The sequence below is a fragment of the Triplophysa rosa genome, linkage group LG1 (assembly GCF_024868665.1).
Source record: "Triplophysa rosa linkage group LG1, Trosa_1v2, whole genome shotgun sequence".
Taxonomy (NCBI): domain Eukaryota; kingdom Metazoa; phylum Chordata; class Actinopteri; order Cypriniformes; family Nemacheilidae; genus Triplophysa; species Triplophysa rosa.
This window is the reverse complement of record NC_079890.1, coordinates 4,253,463-4,272,679: the sequence shown is the minus strand read 5'-3', so window position 1 is coordinate 4,272,679 and position 19,217 is coordinate 4,253,463. Positions and strand designations below refer to the sequence as shown.

The following is a 19,217-nucleotide window of genomic DNA, read 5'->3' as shown; positions in this document are numbered from 1 at the left end:
GTGTCGCATTGAAGGGAACCATACAAACGGCATTATCAGCAGCACCTCACCAAAAGGCATCTTTCACCCAGGATAATGGATGTGATGAAAGTTATGATAATGTCAAGGAAAGGTAAGTATGCTATGTATTTCTATAATCATATATCCCCCAAACACAGAGGATGTCTACCTGACAAACCCAGTGAAACCTCAGACCTCCTTTCCTCTATTCATATTCTTGACTGCTTCCCCCTGTCATGCACAAGGCGTGGGAAATTTCCTATTGGGCAATTCAACTGTGCTGAAATAGTGGGATTATAACACCTAGTCCTATTAAGCGAACCTAATCATTTTTGCCATAAAAGAAAAACGAAAAAAGATAATCATTAAAAAGCAACATGTAACATGAATGTATTATGTATTTATAATGTCACATTTACTAAGTCAACCTAGCTAGCGCTAGTTAACTACTGTAATAGTAGCCTAGTGTGTTTGCTGTAACGATCAACGTGTGGTCAGCGCCATTGGTTTCTGGCACGTTTCGGCAACGGGTGAAAATGTAATTATGACCATAAAGATCACATTTTACCTCCAATAAAATTCTGGCAGTGTTGATGAGATGCAGTCCTTCAATGTGGCTCATATGACAGTCTATGAGATAAAACTCCAGACAAGTCTTCTTGTATGAGTCTGTTTTAAGACGTCTCTATTGTTGTACATTATGACAATTAAGATTCCACAGCGACATGACTTTAGCTGGGATCATGTGCGTACGTGTAACAGCCAGTAACAATCGTGTCCACTGGTAAGGACCCTGGCTCCCTTCTCATTGGGACACCGTTCAATTATTTTCCTGTGACGTGACTGCTTAAGTGCGTTGTTATACTTCACAGCTGGTATTAATCAACATCTGGCAAAACCGACATCTCTCTGACTTTATTTTTTAAATACTGGTTAAAGAACATGAGAAACACTTTCATTATTCTGTTACATGTCAGTGCACAAATTTGGTCGATTATTAAATTTAACCGTTGTGTTGCCTCCCAGATAGAAACCAAACCAGAAAATTGTTGCGGCCCAAATCCGGCCCACACCCTACTCCCCATACCACCTCATCTGGCCCACATACCGTGTGGAATGATGGCACTTGGGTGTCCTAAATCTGGCAAACAGGAGCGGACCGCCCAAGGGCCATCATTCCATGCGGTATGTGGGCCAGATGAGGTGGTATGGGGAGTAAGGCGTGGGCCAGATTTGGGCCGCAAAAAATTGCTATCTGGGAGCTGCCTGTCTAGCAATGTTTGTTTATACATAACATAAAATAGCGAATGTCTTTTCAAAAGTTATATCGCGTTTCATGAAGTTCATTGAGTTGGCTCCTGCGATTTTGGTTAAACGTCTTCAAAACTTGTCACATGCTTTCCGGTAAGGGAACATAGGGAGCGTCAATAAGAATTGGACTGAAGCTCAGAGTTACTGCAGGGAAAAGTACACAGATCTGGCCACAATCAACACCATTAATGAGATGAAACAGCTGATGAAGAGTGTAAACCAGTGGTCACCAACTCTGTTCCTGGAGATCGACCGTCCTGCAGACTGCAGCTCCAACCCTGCTTCAGCACACCTGTGTGTAATTATCAAGCAAACCTGAACACCTTGATTAGATAGTTCAGGTGTGTTTGATTGGGGTTAGAGCTGAAATTTTCAGGACGGTCGATCTCCAGGAGCAGAGTTGGTGACCACTGCTGTAGACTATCAGAACTGGAAAAATAGTAATATAGATGGTGAATCAAGTGATGAAGCCATCGGCCAAAATAATTGTGCTTTTATAAAAAGAAAAAATAATAAATGGTGTCATCAGGACTGTAATGTAAATATAAATTTCATCTGCTACAAAGGTGAGTGTAACTTCCTAAAATTACAACAAACCTATACCTTTCTAGCATAAACCTTTTAGACAATAATAATAAACATAACATGAAACAGAATTAGAATGCAAGTTTATGTTTTACACATACTACAAAAAATTACACAATTGTCAAAGAAGCACTAGAAGAGTTTATTCCTGTGCTCCATTGCTTTCATCACACTCTTAAAAAGGATGTGTTAAAATTAACACATTGTTTGTGTTATGCTATTTAACACTTTATGTGTTGATTCTGTGTGAAATAAATGAAAGGGACACAACACCAGTAACACAAAATGTGTTGTCCCAAGAAATAACACAGATGTGTTGTCCTTAACTGAACACAAAATGTGTTGTTTTTAACACAACTAGAGTGTACCGCATGTTAAACTTTCGTCTGTGAGAGAAATACAACCATATGCAAGGCGCACATACAGTACATTTACATCTAAACTGTAATGCCCGGTTTCACAGAAAAGGCTTGGGCTAGTCCCAGGCTGAAATGAAAGTTTGAGCTTCAGTGTCTCAGCAGGGGTGGCAGGCTAAGGGGGCTGAAGCCCCGAAAGTTTTCTGTAATGCCCCGAATGTTTTATTACCATGCCGTGTACGAATCACTTAGGCGCCGTTTACATTTTGCGTCTGTTTTTACCCCACTTTCCCAGCAGTTTCTGTGGCGTAGTGAGTAAGATGCATGACACGTACTGACGCTACATATGAATGCAAGATCGGTTCCACCTTTTGCCGAACTACATTCACATGAGATCATACAGGCATTTGTTTTCAACAAAAGGAAGAAAATATTTGAAAATGGCTAACAGGTGTTTAATAATAAAGTGTATGGTTGGGTTAAGGGTAGTAGAGAGTTCTTTATTGTCCCAATTAGTTGTCATCTATTTAATGATTTGAATACATATCATAATTTACACTCTTATTATTATTGTATATTGTATAATGTACAACATTACTTTGTTTACCTTGCTGTGTCCAAACAGGATTAAGTTTTATTTATATGGACTCTGAATGAGCTCGTCAATATCAATCAAAAACGCTGGCTGCGTCGCTTTTTCCCTCTTTCTGGCGCTTGGGAGTTTGCGCTCCCTTGGGGTCTGCCATTACTATTTGAGCGCGATTATCACGCATCAACATTGAAATAACAAACCTGAGTAAAACAACCGATGTCCAGTAATGCGCAACGCGGTCGTGAACAGATGGAGGTGGCCCGTTAAAAGTTTTTGCATATGAGCCCGGACCTGACTTGCAACGCCACTGTATTCGAACACATATGTGAAGGTCTCTGGGCTAAGCCCCGGATATCCACTCACCTTAGAACCACCCCTGTGTCTCAGGTTCACACTAGCAATGTTTCTTACATTGCATTTAAAAGGCATTTTTATAAAAGCTCCTAGGGCCAGTTGCATAAACATAGCCGCTAAGATTGTGTCTTAACAACTATTCTCACAAACTAGCAATTAGTTAGGACTGATGGGTCTTACTTTTCATATTTCAATAAGACCAATCTACCTTTTTATGTAACTGACTTGAAGAAGTTATTGAAAAACAATTAGGTGACTACCTTGTAAGACTAGTCTAAGCAGTTTATGCAGCCGGCCCTTAATTTGTTGCGTGTTGTATGTAAACAGCTCTCCTCCTTTCTCACACAGAACAACCTCCTGGACAGCAACCAGTCAGGTTTCAAGAGCGGTCATTCCACTGACACTGCGCTGCTCTTGTTGTGGAAAAATTTCAGTCTTGTAGTTCAAAAAATCTCTCAGACTAAGAAGGTCCGGGTGTCGAGGAGTTAACTTTATTTGCTCGAGCCAAACAAAGTGAGATGTTCTAAGTCATCTAAATACCAAGTGTTTTCAGTTTACAGTTATAGTAAAACTTCTGAAAGGTGGTCCTCTCTAAAACCAATCAGGTATTTTCCCGTTATCTCTTATTTTTATTAACCAATTGTTAATTGTCTGCCACCAATAAGTCCCAGGTAACAAGGTACGTATCTAATGGTGGTACGCTGGTTATTACATCATTTTTAAAATAATTTGCATACAATGGTTACTACACGAGACCACCAAACAAGCCATGGTCTCCATACGAGACGGCGTGGCGTCCGTGCGTAATCATGGTTACTTGTAAACAGTGGAAAATCCCCAGGTTTTAGAGAGAACACAACAGGCTTCAAACTTTAGGCCTCTAAAAACATCACTGGATTTTACCTTGTTACATTGTGCTCAAATGTGCTTTAAACATTCATAAAGTGACATTAAGTGCATTTATATGAACAATCATTGGTTACAGGTACAGATTGTGTCATTAAATCATCAATTCTTCTTCAAATAATCAAATGATCATCATAAACCTACTTATATGTAATTATTCTTATTGACTATGATTTCAGATCAACCCATCTATGTACTAATGTTCCTATGAATACTTCTCAATACTTTTTAGGTATTTTATCAAGTGCATTTATAACTGTGGTAAAAAATAGTGCTCAATACATGTAAAAAACATGTATATGTGCCCAGAAATTACACAATACTCTCTGTCATTGAAGCCCCGAGACTGGCAAGAGCTCATCTGTACTCATCCTACTGGATCTATCTGCCGCCTTTGACACCGTTAACCACCACATCCTCCTGTCGACCCTCAAGGCTATGGGTGTCTCTGGAGTGGTGCTAAAATGGTTCAGGTCTTACCTCACAGGTAGGTCATTTAGAGTATCCTGGAGAGGTGAGGTCTCTGAGTCCCAACATCTCGATACAGGGGTGCCTCTGGGCTCAGTGCTTGGGCCATTGCTCTTTCTGTATACACAACATCCCTTGGCTCTGTCATTCAGAAACATGGCTTATCCTATCACTGCTATGCGGATGATACACAACTCCACCTGTCATTTCAGCCTGACGATCCGACTGTTTCTGCATGCATTTCAGCATGCCTGAGCGACGTTTCGCTCTGGATGAAGGACCATCACCTGCAGCTGAACGTTGCTAAAACAGAACTGCTTGTAATCCTGTCCGACCCTAAGATCCATCACAACTTCTCCATTCAACTGGGCTCATCAACCATCACATCTTCCAGAACGGCCAGAAACCTGGGAGTGGTGATCGATGATCAGCTAACCTTCACAGATCAGGTTGCCAGCACCACTCGGTCCTGTAGATTCATCCTCTACAATATCAGGAAAATTAGACCTTTCCTATCCGAGCATGCTACGCAGGTCCTAGTCCAGGCTCTTGTTCTGTCCAGACTGGACTATTGCAATGCGCTACTAGCTGGACTTCCTGCTTGCACAACAAAACCTCTGCAGATGATCCAGAATGCAGTGGCAAGAATGGTCTTCAATGAACCGAAGAGAGCACACGTCACCCCTCTCTTCATTAAGTTACATTGGCTCCCTATATTCGCTCGCATCAAGTTCAAGACTCTACTCCTGGCCTACAAGACCACCACTGGTTTGGCACCCCCTTATCTTCACTCGCTAATGCAGACTTATGTACCCGCGAGATCCTGACACTCTGCAAACGAACGACGTCTTGTGGTGCCATCCCACAAAGGTAAACAATCGCTCTCACAAACCTTCTCTGGATCAGTCCCCCATTTGTTTAATGATCTGCCTGCTGCTACAAGATTCTTAAAGATGGCCACAGAATCTGCTGAAAACACATCTCTTCGGTCAGCACCTGACCGATCATTTCTGACTTCTATATCTTTTCTACTGTATCTATATATATATATATATATATAAAACTTAGCTCTGTTTTATTGCACTTATGCTTTTTGTTTTCCTAATGTTGACCCAATTGCTTCCATTGTTTGCCCAACTTGTAAGTCGCTTTGGATAAAAGCGTCTGCTAAATGACTAAATGTAAATGTGAAATGTAATTTAACTAAGGCCTAGTCCTGGCTTAAAGGAGTAGTTCACTATAAAATTAAAATATCATTATAATTCACTCACCCACATGTCATACTAGCCATCTGTGTGTTTATTCTTCTGTCTAAAACAAATCGAGGCTTATTTAAGGAAAGCTTTCCAGGGTTCTTATCCATATCGACGGTTTCAAAGTGACAACATAAACAAACGTTACTGTGCATGCGCGCGTTCGTGGAACGCCTTTAACTTCCTGTACACATTCACAAACAATAGAATGCCTGTAGATTATGTCTGATAACAAGAAAAAGAAACCGAGAAGAACCGTTAGTTACTTGGCTGAACTTGTCTCTCGAATATTTTGAATTTAGACTGTGATACCAAGCTCAACTGCTAGATGTCAATGTACCATACGGTTTCTTTAAATGCGCCAAAACTACAGGACCCATTCAACAAATTGTTTATTAACTAAAATGAGCATACAACTAAATTCAACAAATCATTTATTTAATTCAATCATTGTGTATACATTTATTTGTTCCGATGAACATGGAGAAAGATATTTGGAAGAATGCTTATAACAAAACAGATCTCGACCCCCATTGACTCCCATAAATTACTTTATCATTTTTGTTGTTGTGTTGAACACAAAAGAAGACATTTTGAAGAATGTAGGACAGCAAACAGTTCTGGGGCACTTTTGACCACCGTTGTATTTTTTCCTACTATGGGAGTCAATGGGGGGCAAAATCTGTTTGGTTATAAGCATTCTTCCAAATATCTTTCTCTGTGTTCATCAGAACAAAGAAATGTATACAGATTTGGAACAACTCGGAGGTGAGTAAATGATGACAGAATTTTCATTTTTGGGTGAAGTATCCCGGAGCTGGGGTATATACACTTTTTGAATTGTAACCTTCCCAGCCCTGGTAGTGACACACTTTTCTTTACAATGTGTAATCTTTTAGTAATGGTGTACTCATGAATGAATTTGTTAGTTTAAGAGTGGGCAGTCATTTTTCTTCTGTTTCAAGTGGTGAGTTCATTTCAGAGTTAAATAAAATTCATTTCTCAAGTCTGGGACAATCGTATGAGTTTCTCAAATTCTTTTAATAACTGAAATATGAACAGATGACAAGTGTGTTTTAAGAATATCTGTATTTACCAGTTTAGGTACTTCTCTCTTGTCTATAAGAACGTTTATAAATGTCTGGTTTAATCTGATTCTTTAAACCTGGCAAAAGAATACATTACGGTGTCTTTTATTAGTATGCGTGTTACCTGGGATCAAACCCAGATGCGCTACTAGTGCAAAGCTCTACCAGTTGTGCTACTGGAACACACATGTTGCATGTATGTTGGACTAATGCAAAAGCATGATGACACGAGGGGTCCTTGTGACCTGAAGCTGTTGTAATTATTTATAATAATTTTTACAACTAATGTTTTTCGAAAAAGCATTGGCTCTTTGGCAAAGGAATAGAAAGACGAAACTGGTTAAATTTCATATTATAACACATGCTTAAAAGTAAATCATATAGTTTATAAAGAATGTAACGACTGTTCTAAACCATACACATTGAGTGATACAACAATGCACTGACATATTTTCTCTTTTCTCCAGTCAGGCCCCTATAGCCTGTACAAACACTAGTTCATAACTATTTAATTTAAAAACAAATATTACATAACACTAACATTACATTGTACGTCATACATGTACCATAAATACAATAAATGCCATTAAAACGTGTAATTGCCAGCAGCACCACAAAATAACGAAAAGTTCAGTATATTCATTAATATCATTCAGTACTTACACAGTTACATGACCAACGTAATGAAAAGTCTAACCTAACACTTAAAATAATACATTCACAGTCGTTTACAGGTTCTCTTCAGCAGTGGTTTCCAGTACAAACGTTTGTACTGGCTGATCTGTTTTGGGGTGTATTTTTCTTGGATGATTTGATGATGCTGTTTATCCAGTCAGAATATTTGGGAACTAGAGTGTAGACGCCTGGTTTTCCCGACCGGCCACATCCATCTCCCCAACTGATGATGCCATAAAGGAAATTCACTCCTTCACACTGGCAAGCTAGAGGACCACCAGAGTCTCCCTGCACAGACACAAAACACATACAGTATTTTTGGTGACATGCCATTGACTTCTGCTGTTTTTATGATGACCTAATGGTATGCCTAATGGACCAATAAGGGTCTTTTTACCTGACAGGCATCCACACAAGAGTCACTTCCAGCACACACCATTCCAGGGCGGATCTCTGAGCCATACATCTCTGGAGACGAACACCGCTCTAAGGGAATGATCTTCACCACTCCCTCCATCAGGTTAGAGTACGAGTTTGCCTCTGAAGTATGCACACTCGCATGAATAAAATGCATGTTTTATGTAGACAACTAATATCGCCCAGTGTAAAGTACTTGTACTCACTTTCGTGCATATGACCCCATCCAGAGATTTTACAGCACGTGTTATCCGGGAACGTCATGTCTTTCACCGGCACGCAGATCGGTCTGATGAACTGTGTTTTCTGAGCACAACGTCCGTTTGCCTTTTTCAGCTTCAACAACACTAGAAACACCACACTTAAGCTGAGGGTAACTTGGGTAAGCACACTTTGACTCACTTGCAAGTTTCATGAACTTGAGACTTGCATGTGTGTATTTTATTTTTAAATAGATCATCTTTCTATTTTGGCAAATAAATGTTGACTATCACAACAGAGCTTTATGGGGGAAGAAATACCAATTTAATACCCCTTATTTTTTATTAACCCTATAACCCTTTGCTTTGCTCCTGTTTGCTACACAACATTACACATATCACCCTTAAAATCAATATTTTGAAAAATGAGCAAACTGCTAGTATAAATGTGTTAAGCAACACTGTGTAACATTGTCTGACACTGTCAGTCGCAGTAAAAAGTTACTTAAACATCTTCCAAACACTTTCAAACATTTAATGTATTACAACGTACAATAATATTATAAAATGTATAATGTTTACATCAATTCATTACAACATAATGACTTCAGTTGAAACTCACCAATGTCATTTAAGGTGGGCTGGTACTGAGTGTAACGCGGGTGTAAAATGTACTTCTCAACTCCAAACGTTCTGGTATTGGGACCCGTGTCATTAAAAGAATGTTGTCCGAGAACAACCCGAATCTTGGACAATAATGGACTAACAAAAGGAAAAGGTTTACATTTAGATTTACATTTACAAACAGTTACAATATGCACTGACAAAATAAAGTTTACGTTAAAATGAAAATGTATAAGTATGAACAATAATTTATAAACGCTTTCGTTTGTTTAAGATGATACTTCACATAAATGTATGATTTTATAATATTTCTCATATGTGACCCTGGACGACAAAACCAGTCTTAAGGGTAAATTTTTCGAAATTAAGATTTTTACATCATCTGAAAGCTGAAGAAATAAGCTTTCTATTGATATATGGTTTATTAGGATAGGACACTATCTGGCGGAACAACAACTATTTACAAAGCTGGAATCTGCGGGTGCAAAAAAATCAAAATATTGAGAAAATCGCCTTTGAAGTTGTTAATCTGAGGCACTGTAGCAGGCCATCCACTCACAAAAATAAAGTTTTTATACATGTACAGTAGGAAATTTATAAAATATCTTCATGGAACATGATCTTTACTTAATATCCTAATGATTTTGGGCAAAAAGAAAAATCGTAAATTTTTACCCATACCATGTATTTTTGCCGATTACCAACAATGTTCCCGTGCTACTTAAGACTGGTTTTGTTGTCCAGGGTCACATATGTTTAGCTGAACTCAACTGTGCAGTAAAGTTTTAATATTGCAGGTTCATATTATTAAAGGGACACACACATACTTGCGCAGGAAGCAGTGAGCGGCTGATACGATCCAGCAGGAGGAAACCAGCGTGCCTGCACAGAACTCATCTCCAATGTACAACGCTGCCATCCAGGGATGAGCACCAGGCAGTGCAGATGTTCCGCCCATGATTCGCCCCCGACTCACCCGCTTCTCGTGTCTCTTACCGCACACCGGTGTCCTAGCAGGGGAACGAGACGGTCGTGGTGGATTTGGAATAACTGGTCCTCGCCGGGTGGCTGTGAAAAAAATTAGAGACCACTCCAATTTTTCATTTCAGATCAGCATTTCTAGATGTATTGTGGCCATTCCAATCCAGTGTTTGTTGTATTTCAATAAAATCAAAACTCAGGAGCGACATAAAGTCATCCAACAGCAATGCGAAAGACTGACAGAATGACAAGACACATGAAAACTGTGATAAAAATCCAGGTTATCACATAAAAAATATTGTTGCACTTTTCCTAAACACAAAACAAATATTACTGTTGTATTCCTTAAAAGTGAACGTGAACTATGAATGTTTTCTTTGCAGTATTTGAGGTGTGAAAGGTCCCCAGATTTCATTTTCTTCAAACAAATGCAAATAGAAATAATATTTTATTTGAAATTTGGGAGAAATATTGTTTGTGGTTCACAGAATGAAACTAAAATGTTCATTTTACCTAAACACATACGTTTAAATAGTGAGTTTAAAATGGTATGAAATGGTCTCTTAATTTTTTCCGAGACTGTATGTGATGCAAAAGAAAATTCTTAATTTGTATTTTTATCTTACTTTAAAATTACTTAAGATATTAAGACTTCAGGTTTCATGATTTCATGTCTATGAACCCTTAAAGGTTTTTTTTTAATAAAAATCATTTACTTTATCATAATGGTTCAAGATTTGGTGACTTCTGCTGGATTAGCAAAATTTGCAATCTGATGATTCTAAATTGTTGTAAAAAATATTATCTTCATTATCTTCATAACAATAATGCTTATGTAGTTATGTTTTTTGTCACAAGATGGCAGCAATCTGTCCCAATACATAAAGATATTCTCTGTCCTTGTATTTCAACATATAAGTGTTGATGGTTACTGTAGTAAACCGTTCTCACAGGTTTTAAGTAACATCAACAAGAAAAAAAGCGATTCTTTTTTATTTAAGACCCTGGAATAATAATGAACTCTAAGTATAAAGGGACACTAAATGCAAAAAAGGAAACTTTGAAATGATTTAGAGAAAAACTAAGCTATATTTAAAAAAATAGGATTTAAATGAAGTTGGACTAAGTGCATAACTTGTGCTAAAATCTGGAATTAAAACACAAAACGTGGATTAAAAGAACACGGTTGCCATCAAGGGGGTCTTAAAGGGTTAATATGCATATTAATGCGACCTGTAGAGTCTTTTTAGCATGTTTGCCATCACAGTTCCTCATAGGTCTCAGACAATGAAGTTTCAGAAACACTGAGACATAATAAATAACAACTGACAAATCTGGTTTTGTATAAATGAGATTTGTGACTCAGACAGTGCCCAGAGATTCATTGTTTCCAGTAATGCTCTTCCTAAAATGAGATGTTTGATATAAATAACAAACCCATTATAATCAACGATGCTGTATACACTGGATCCGGTGCAGTGCACAAGTAATGCCGGCCACACTTTATTTTAAGGTCCAATTCTCGCTATTAACAAACCATTAACTATGACTTTTGTCTTAATAAACGGCTAATTTGTTGCTTGTTAATAGTTAGTAAGGTAGTTTTTAGGTTAAAGGGATAGTTCACCAAAAAAAGAAAAAAAAGGCATCATTTACTCACCATCAGATTGTTCCAACCCTGTACATTTCTTTGTTCTGTTAAACACAAAGGAAGATATTTGGAAGAATGTCAGTAACAAACAGATCTTATCTCCCATTGACTCCCATAGTATTTATTTTCCCTACTATGGCAGTAAATGGGGGATGAGATCCGTTTGGTCACTGACTTTCTTCCAAATATCTTCCTTTGTGTTTAACAGAACAAAGAAATGTATACAGGTTTGAAACAACCCGAGGGTGTGTAAACGATGACAGAAATGTCATTTTTTGTGTGAACTGTTCCTTTAAGGTTTGGGTAGAATTGGAGATGTAGAATATGGTCATGCAGTATAAGCGCTTTATGAATATGACCTATACATTCTGTTAGAATTCTGAAGAATCTTTCTAAAATCTGCTGTTTAATTAATATGTGTGCGTGCGTGCGTGCGTGCGTGTGTGTGTGTGTGTGTGTGTGTGTGGCTGAACTGACATGGTCGTTTGGAGCAGCGTGGGACATCGCAGTACTCCCAGGAAATGAATCTGCCTGTCATTGTGTAACACCACGGCAGCTTATCTCGATCTGGGCTCCTGCCAAATAAAACCATTTAGACGCTTCAGATAAACTTTGAACATTCACTAGAAATCACTAACAAGCACCTTTATTATAAAAACCAAATAATTCTTCACATTGCTATGACATAAACATGATAAAGTGTGTAAGCAGTCACCTGCAGAAGGAGTGTGCCCCTAACCCCCTGAGGGGGGCGCTGTCTACTGTATCTACTGTCAGCTCATCATACAGCAGGTCAGAGTTCCACGGCAGACACGACTGTCCAGACACTGTGGTGTTGGATATGCCACGGTACAGTTCGCCTGAATCACGGTAACATTGCTCTGCTGGGTCTGATGTCACACAAATATAAAAAGAACAGTTTTTCAATCCAATTTCATTTATATATACAATTTCATAATCATTTAAAAATCCCAATGTTCATTCATCTTCAATTTGCATGTGTGTCTGCGTGTTTATATACTCACTGATGTTACAGTACTGTCCAATGTATCCCGATGTGCACCCACACACCTCTTCACTAGTGGCCTCGATCATTCTACAGACTCCGTCATTGGCACAGCTGTTTCTCAAGCATGCTAAACACACACACATACATAATACATAAACAGTGTTAAAAGGAAAGAAGCAGCCCCAGGCGATCAAGTATCAGGTGTTTTCAGTATGTCTTACCTGTGTAACGTGTACGCTCGCAGGTCACCCCCACGCTGAGGCACGTGCACAGCTCTACGTTCCTCATGTAGATCCGTCCCCACGATTCTCCGATATCATAGTACTTCAGATGCAGGGGTTCGTAGCAGTTGTCTACAAATCAAAGCACAGACGAGAAACTAAGAACAAACATGTGACTCATCCACCAATCAGATCAGGCCTGAAGAAGTAATATCAAATAACGCACACAAAAGATGATATATAAACACTGCACGGGAGGAAATGTGATACTGTTGAAGAAGAGATCATTCATTCCGGAAAAGAGCGATGGCTGAATGAGACGATGTGCTGGTGTACTGGACAAGAAAAATAGGAAAACTCTCTCACAAACACATGCTTATACTGCACTGTATGTTTTGCTTGTTTTGTACATTTATTCATTTAGCAGATATAGTAACATATCAAAACATGGTAAAAATATAGATGAACTAAAACCTATATTTTGGTATTTTGGATATGTTGAGGTCTTGTAAATAAAAATAGCTCATAAAAGTGCATTTTTTAAAATATTTTAAAACAAATATTTCTTTCAGAAAGTATCATTATCTCTTATAAAAACACTAAAGTCAATGGAAAGTCCTTGTCATGACATACAGTGCATGTGTTTTTTAACAGCATGTTCTCAGACCTCCACTGAAGTTTGTTGTGATACAACCGACATCTTGAGAAACTTTGGAGAACCTGGGAAACTTTCTGGGTTTAATTGCTTATTAAAAAAAAAGAATGTGCAGCAAATACAGAGCTGTTGACGTCTCTTGTACATTTTGACACACGAATGACACATCGCTACATCCTCTGAGCCAATATCACTTTGAGATGATTTCATTGGTCAGTAACCAGTCTGAATAGCCGATGACCGATGTGTCAAAACCGAGCAACAATGTCAATGGGGAAAACACAACTTCTGTCTTTTTTGAGTACATTAAATATTGTGCAAATAAGTGTTTTTGTGATTTAAGCACGTTTCTGTATTTGCATTAGTATATCGTTCCTGTCGGTGAAAAACTTTGTATGTCCAATACAGCTACTTTTCAGGAAACAGAAAAAAACATTGTTTACATTATAGTGACTAAACTTTACAAGCTTTACAAGCTCCTAACATTTTTTTATTGTTTAAATATTTCCAAAACCCACAGACAAACATGAAGGGTGACCATAGTAATGATTTATGACAAAAATGGATTTACAAAGATTCCGGCTGACAGAGATGATATCAGCCATAAGTGACCTATTCTATAAATATTAGTATATCAGCATCATTTATTGAAAATCCCAGAGGTGGGACCAAGTCATTGCTTTGCAAGTCACAAGTAAGTCTCAAGTCTTTGCATGCATGTCTCCAGTCAAGACAGATAAGTCCAAGTCAAGTCCCGGGTCAAGACAATCAAGTCCAAGTCGAGTCCAAGTCCTCCTCAAGTTTAAACTTCAAGTCTTTAACAAGTCATTAGTTCTCTTTCCCCAAATCAGTTTCACTGTATTAAATAGTATAGTAGATTTATATTAATTTATGTCAGAAAGGCTTCACAATGTTTTATATGATATAACTAAGGCCGCATTTACACCGCATGTATCAAGTGACCCAAATCTGATTTTTTCCTCCAGACTGTAAAAATTGAACAGTTGGATCAACTTAAAAAAATGAGTCCAAATGGTAAAACCTAAAAAAGTGAAGTTGGTCCAATTTAAATTTCGCAGCTAACAAAAGTGTAAAAAATGATCAGTTGGATCAACTTAAAAAATTACTTCAATTGGTAACACTTAGAAAAATTAAGTTGGTCCAACTTAAATTTCCTAGCTAACAAAACTCACCATCATGGTGATCAGTGTTTCCTTGAGCTCTTGCCCTTTACATGTTGGGGTTTTTGGGGTGCTGTAACTATGTGCTTTTAGAGTACATTTGTTAAAGCGATAAAATGAGAAACAAATCAAATGGTACTTGTTGAAATCGCCATCATCTTTCAGTTTGAGTCACTGTTCTCATCTTGTTCATAAACATTATAAAACATTAGAACGTTGTCCTAAATGCATTTTGATGTCAACGTGATTTGTGAAAAAACAGTACAAATAAAACCTTAAAATGCAGTTGAGTTTAGACACACACAGACATGAAGAATCAGTGTATGAATCTCAACAATGGTGACAATCAACAAACGAAAGCTTCATGCTGCAATGCATGCTGGGTAATATCATAATACAAAACTCATTCATTATTCCCAGCATGCATTGCAATTGATCTGTTTATCTGAATTAGTCGCCTGTTGATTGTCACCATTGTTCAGATTCATACATTGATTCCTGATGTCTGTGTGCATCTAAACTCTTCTGGAATTTAAAATTTTATTTGCGTCCTGTTTTCATGAATCATTTTATTCGTCAACATGCAAGCCAATTCCATTCCCTATAATGTTCTTTCAGCAGCACAGCATGCAATCTAGATGAGCTCAGTGAATCAAACTACAGGATGATGGACATTTTAACAATCAACACCAGTCAATAAATTTCTCATCTGCATTTGCTTAATAAATTTATTAAAGTAATACATGCACTTTAAACACACAGTGGTAAACAAATGTGTATATGAAAATCAAGCGTCAAGAGCCCAACTCAAGGAAACACTGATCACCATGATGGTGACTTTTCTTAGCTAGGAAATTTAAGTTGGACCAACTTAATTTTTCTAAGTGTTACCAATTGAAGTAATTTTTTAAGTTGATCCAACTGATCTTTTTTTACACTTTTGTTAGCTGCGGAATTTAAATTGGACCAACTTCACTTTTTTAGGTTTTACAATTTGGACTCATTTTTTTAAGTTGATCCAACTGTTCAATTTTTACAGTGCAATGTTGCACAGATCGGATATGACCCATGACCGTGTAAGCAGGAAAAATGCACATGGATTCCGATATTTTCAGATCAGTTTCAGGCCTCAATCATATGTGGAAATAAATTTGATATGAATCGGATACGTGCAGTTGCGTCTGTCATGTAAGCAGACAGATCGGATATTCACCCGTCATTGTGTTGCACTGTAAAAATTGAACAGTTGGATCAACTTAAAAAAATGAGTACAAATGGTAAAACCTAAAAATGTTAAGTTGGACCAATTTAAATTTCCCAGGTAAAAAAACTGTAAAAAATTATGAGTTGGATCAACTTTAAAAAAAATATTCCAAATGGTAAAACCTAAAAATGTAAAGTTGGTTCAATTTAAATTTCACAGCTGACAAAAGTGTAAAAAATGATCAGTTGGATCAACTTAAAAAATTACTTCAATTGGTAACACTTAGAAAAATTAAGTTGGTCCAACTTAAATGTCCTTATCTACGAAAAGTCACCATCATGGTGATCAGAGTTTCCTTGAGTTGGGCTCTTGACCCTTGACTTTCATTTATAAATTTGTTTGCCACTGTGAGTTTAAAGTACTTTAAAAACACACCGATTTTAAAGTATATTTGTTATGGCAATACAAGTGAGGATTTTATTGACATGTTGGTTGTTAAAATGTACATCATTCAGTAGTTTGATTCACTGATCTCATCTAGATCGCATGCTGTGCTGCTGAAAGAACACTACAGTGGAAATGGATTTGCTTGCATTTTGACATATAAACTGATTCGTGAAAACTGGATGCAAATTTAATCTTAAATTTCTGAAGAGTTTAGATTCACACAGACATCAAGAATCAGTGTATGAATCTCAACCATGGTGACAATGAATAAACGAAATGCAATGCATGCTGGGTAACATCATAGTACAAAACTCATTCATGATTCCCAGCATGCATTTCAGTTGATCTGTTTATCTGAATTAGTCTGTTGATTGTCACCATTGTTAAGATTCATACACCGATTCCTGGTGTCTGTGTGCATCTTAAGCTTCTAAAATGTATTTTTAATTAAATTTGCGTCCAGTTTTCACGAATCATTTTAAACAACAAAATGCATAATTCCCTTCCACTATAATGTTCTTTTAGCAACACAGCATGCAATCTAGATGAGATCAGTGAATCAAACTACAGAATGATGCATTTTAACAACCAACACCAGTCAATAAAATTCTCATTTTCATTGCCATAACAATATACTTTAAAAACACACAGATTTTAAAATAACAAATGAGCTTTAAACACACAGTGGCAAACAAATTTGAATATGAAAGTCAGGGGTCAAGAGCTCAACTCAAGGATGGTGACTTTTCGTAGATAAGGACATTTAAGTTGGACCAACTTAATTTTTCTAAGTGTTACCAATTGAAGTAATTTTTAAGTTGATCCAACTGATCATTTTTTTCACTTTTGTCAGCTGTGAAATTTAAATTGAACCAACTTTACATTTTTAGGTTTTACCATTTGGAATATTTTTTTTTAAGTTGATCCAACTCATAATTTTTTACAGTTTTTTTACCTGGGAAATTTAAATTGGTCCAACTTAACATTTTTAAGTTTTACCATTTGTAGTCATTTTTTTAAGTTGATCCAACTGTTCAATTTTTACAGTGTACCTAAAAACACAGCAAGGGTAATTCCATCACCTTGACAGCCCTACATTCACGATTAAAAAATCTGCACATGACATTACATTACAGTACATTATCAAGTGTCTTTATGTGTGAAGGCGCACTGGGGGACAAATCCTGGGACACATTATGCGTTCATTTGCCGAGATCTCTGTATGAAAAGGCTATTAAATAAGCGGCGGTGGCGAATGACGTTTTTACTTTTTTTTGGTCAGTATGTCTACCTCGGGTTGTTTTGCCATGTGCAGTGTAAATGGAGATATCGGATGTGTGTCACTTTTAAAAGAAGATGTAAGCGGGTCGTCAAAAAAATCAGATATGGGTTGGAGCCAGTCACAAAAATGGAATTGAGCATCAAGAACTGCAGTGTAAATGCGGCCTAAGGGCACTGTGGTAGAAATTTACTTCACACACCTGACTGAAGATATAGCTTATAGATAGCTGTACGGGACACACCAGCTATTCTTACCATTCTAATTTTGGGTCTGACCTCTATAACTGTAATATTACTGTATACTGTATGTACTTTATATTATAATATACTGTACAAAAAAAACATGTACGTTTTAGTTGTAAGAAATGGTTAACTCTTTTCTTCATTATCTCTTACCTTTCTCTAACTCTGTGTCCTTCAGTCTGTCTAACACTTGCACCAGTTTGTTCTCCCAGTTTGTGTATGTTTCATAAAACAGATTTTGAGTTTGGCGCCTCCCGCTCCGACTGACGTTCCTCCATTCATGAAACATCTGACCACCTCGTGCTTACGAAGAGCTACCACGCATTCGCAGAAATGTGGATTTTCTGATATTTATGTTTAAACATGTGTACATCTATTTTGCGTTTTAAGGTTGACCATCATTTGATGCCAGGTTATTAGGGCTATGCGCTGCTATGCGTTCAAGTCAAGTTCATTTCTCCCAACATGAAATGAATGGCTGGGACAGGAGCGTAAAGACCAGGGAGAATAGTACAGCTTTATCATTTCCTACACAATTGGATGCGTTTGAGAGGAATAAAACGTCTTAAATTTAAGGTTGAAAGGTTTATAATTGCTGCCTACAAAGAAGTTAAAGTATTTTAAATACATTATTAACAGTTTACTAGCACTTGTTTCTAATTTATGGACTAATTGTCCGAAATATGAAATAAATATTGTGTTGTTTAAAACACTGAACAGTTTTGATAAATAACAAGCGCCCGCGTCACAATGGGCGAGGCTTTCTCTGGCACAGTGCCAAACACAGCGCGCAGTTCTTACCTGTGTGATTCGCTCCAGAGAACAGCCGACCGTGATGATCAAACTTCGATGTTTGGTTTCAAAATATATAAAGACTTGCCGAGTCATAGTGTTCAAGTCTAAGTCAAGTCACGAGTCATTGGTGTCCAAGTCTAAGTCAAGTCGAAGTCTTCTCTGATTTTGTCAAGTCGAGTCGCAAGTCATCAAATTTGTGACTCGAGTCCGAGTCGAGTCCACAACTCTGGAAAATCCCATATTGTTTTAACACTATCAAACACATGATTGTGTGAGTGACAATCCATACTCGATAATTCATCATTTCATTCACTGAATGAGTGAACAGCATCATTACATAGTGTGTGTGTATATGTGGGAAGGGTAAACCCTACGGTATGGGGACAAAATGTCCCCACAAAGATGGCAATATCCAAAATCCTTGTACTTGTGGGGACATTTTTTTGTCCCCATGAGGAAACAAGCTTATAAATCATACAGAATTAACTTTTTTGAAAATCTAAAAGAGCAGAAAGTTGTGTGTGATTGTTAGGGTTAGGGTGTGGGTTAGGGGTAGGGAATATGATATACAGTTTGTACAGTATAAAAACCATTGCGTCTATGGAATGTCCCCATAAAACATGGAAACCCAACATATGTGTGTGTGTGTGTGTGTGTGTGTGTGTGTGTGTGTGTGTGTGTGTGTGTGTGTGTGTGTGTGTGCGTGGGTGTGTGCGTGTG

The 19,217-nt window shown here is 37.6% G+C and overlaps 1 protein-coding gene across 1 annotated transcript in view; it reads right to left on the bottom strand.

Annotated features, from left to right (window-relative positions):
* Nucleotides 1-6,221: 6,221 nt before the first annotated feature.
* Nucleotides 6,222-19,217, bottom strand: part of LOC130560902 (hepatocyte growth factor activator) — a 17,490-nt gene continuing 4,494 nt past the window's right edge. The window contains exons 6-14 of the mRNA XM_057344921.1: nucleotides 12,692-12,823; nucleotides 12,487-12,597; nucleotides 12,177-12,351; nucleotides 11,939-12,036; nucleotides 9,657-9,897; nucleotides 8,828-8,967; nucleotides 8,212-8,352; nucleotides 7,986-8,128; nucleotides 6,222-7,876 (exon numbers count right to left, since the gene is read on the bottom strand). Coding sequence (XP_057200904.1) covers nucleotides 7,655-7,876; nucleotides 7,986-8,128; nucleotides 8,212-8,352; nucleotides 8,828-8,967; nucleotides 9,657-9,897; nucleotides 11,939-12,036; nucleotides 12,177-12,351; nucleotides 12,487-12,597; nucleotides 12,692-12,823 — 1,403 coding nt within the window. The 3' untranslated portion in view covers nucleotides 6,222-7,654. The remainder of the gene's footprint in view (nucleotides 7,877-7,985; nucleotides 8,129-8,211; nucleotides 8,353-8,827; nucleotides 8,968-9,656; nucleotides 9,898-11,938; nucleotides 12,037-12,176; nucleotides 12,352-12,486; nucleotides 12,598-12,691; nucleotides 12,824-19,217) is intronic.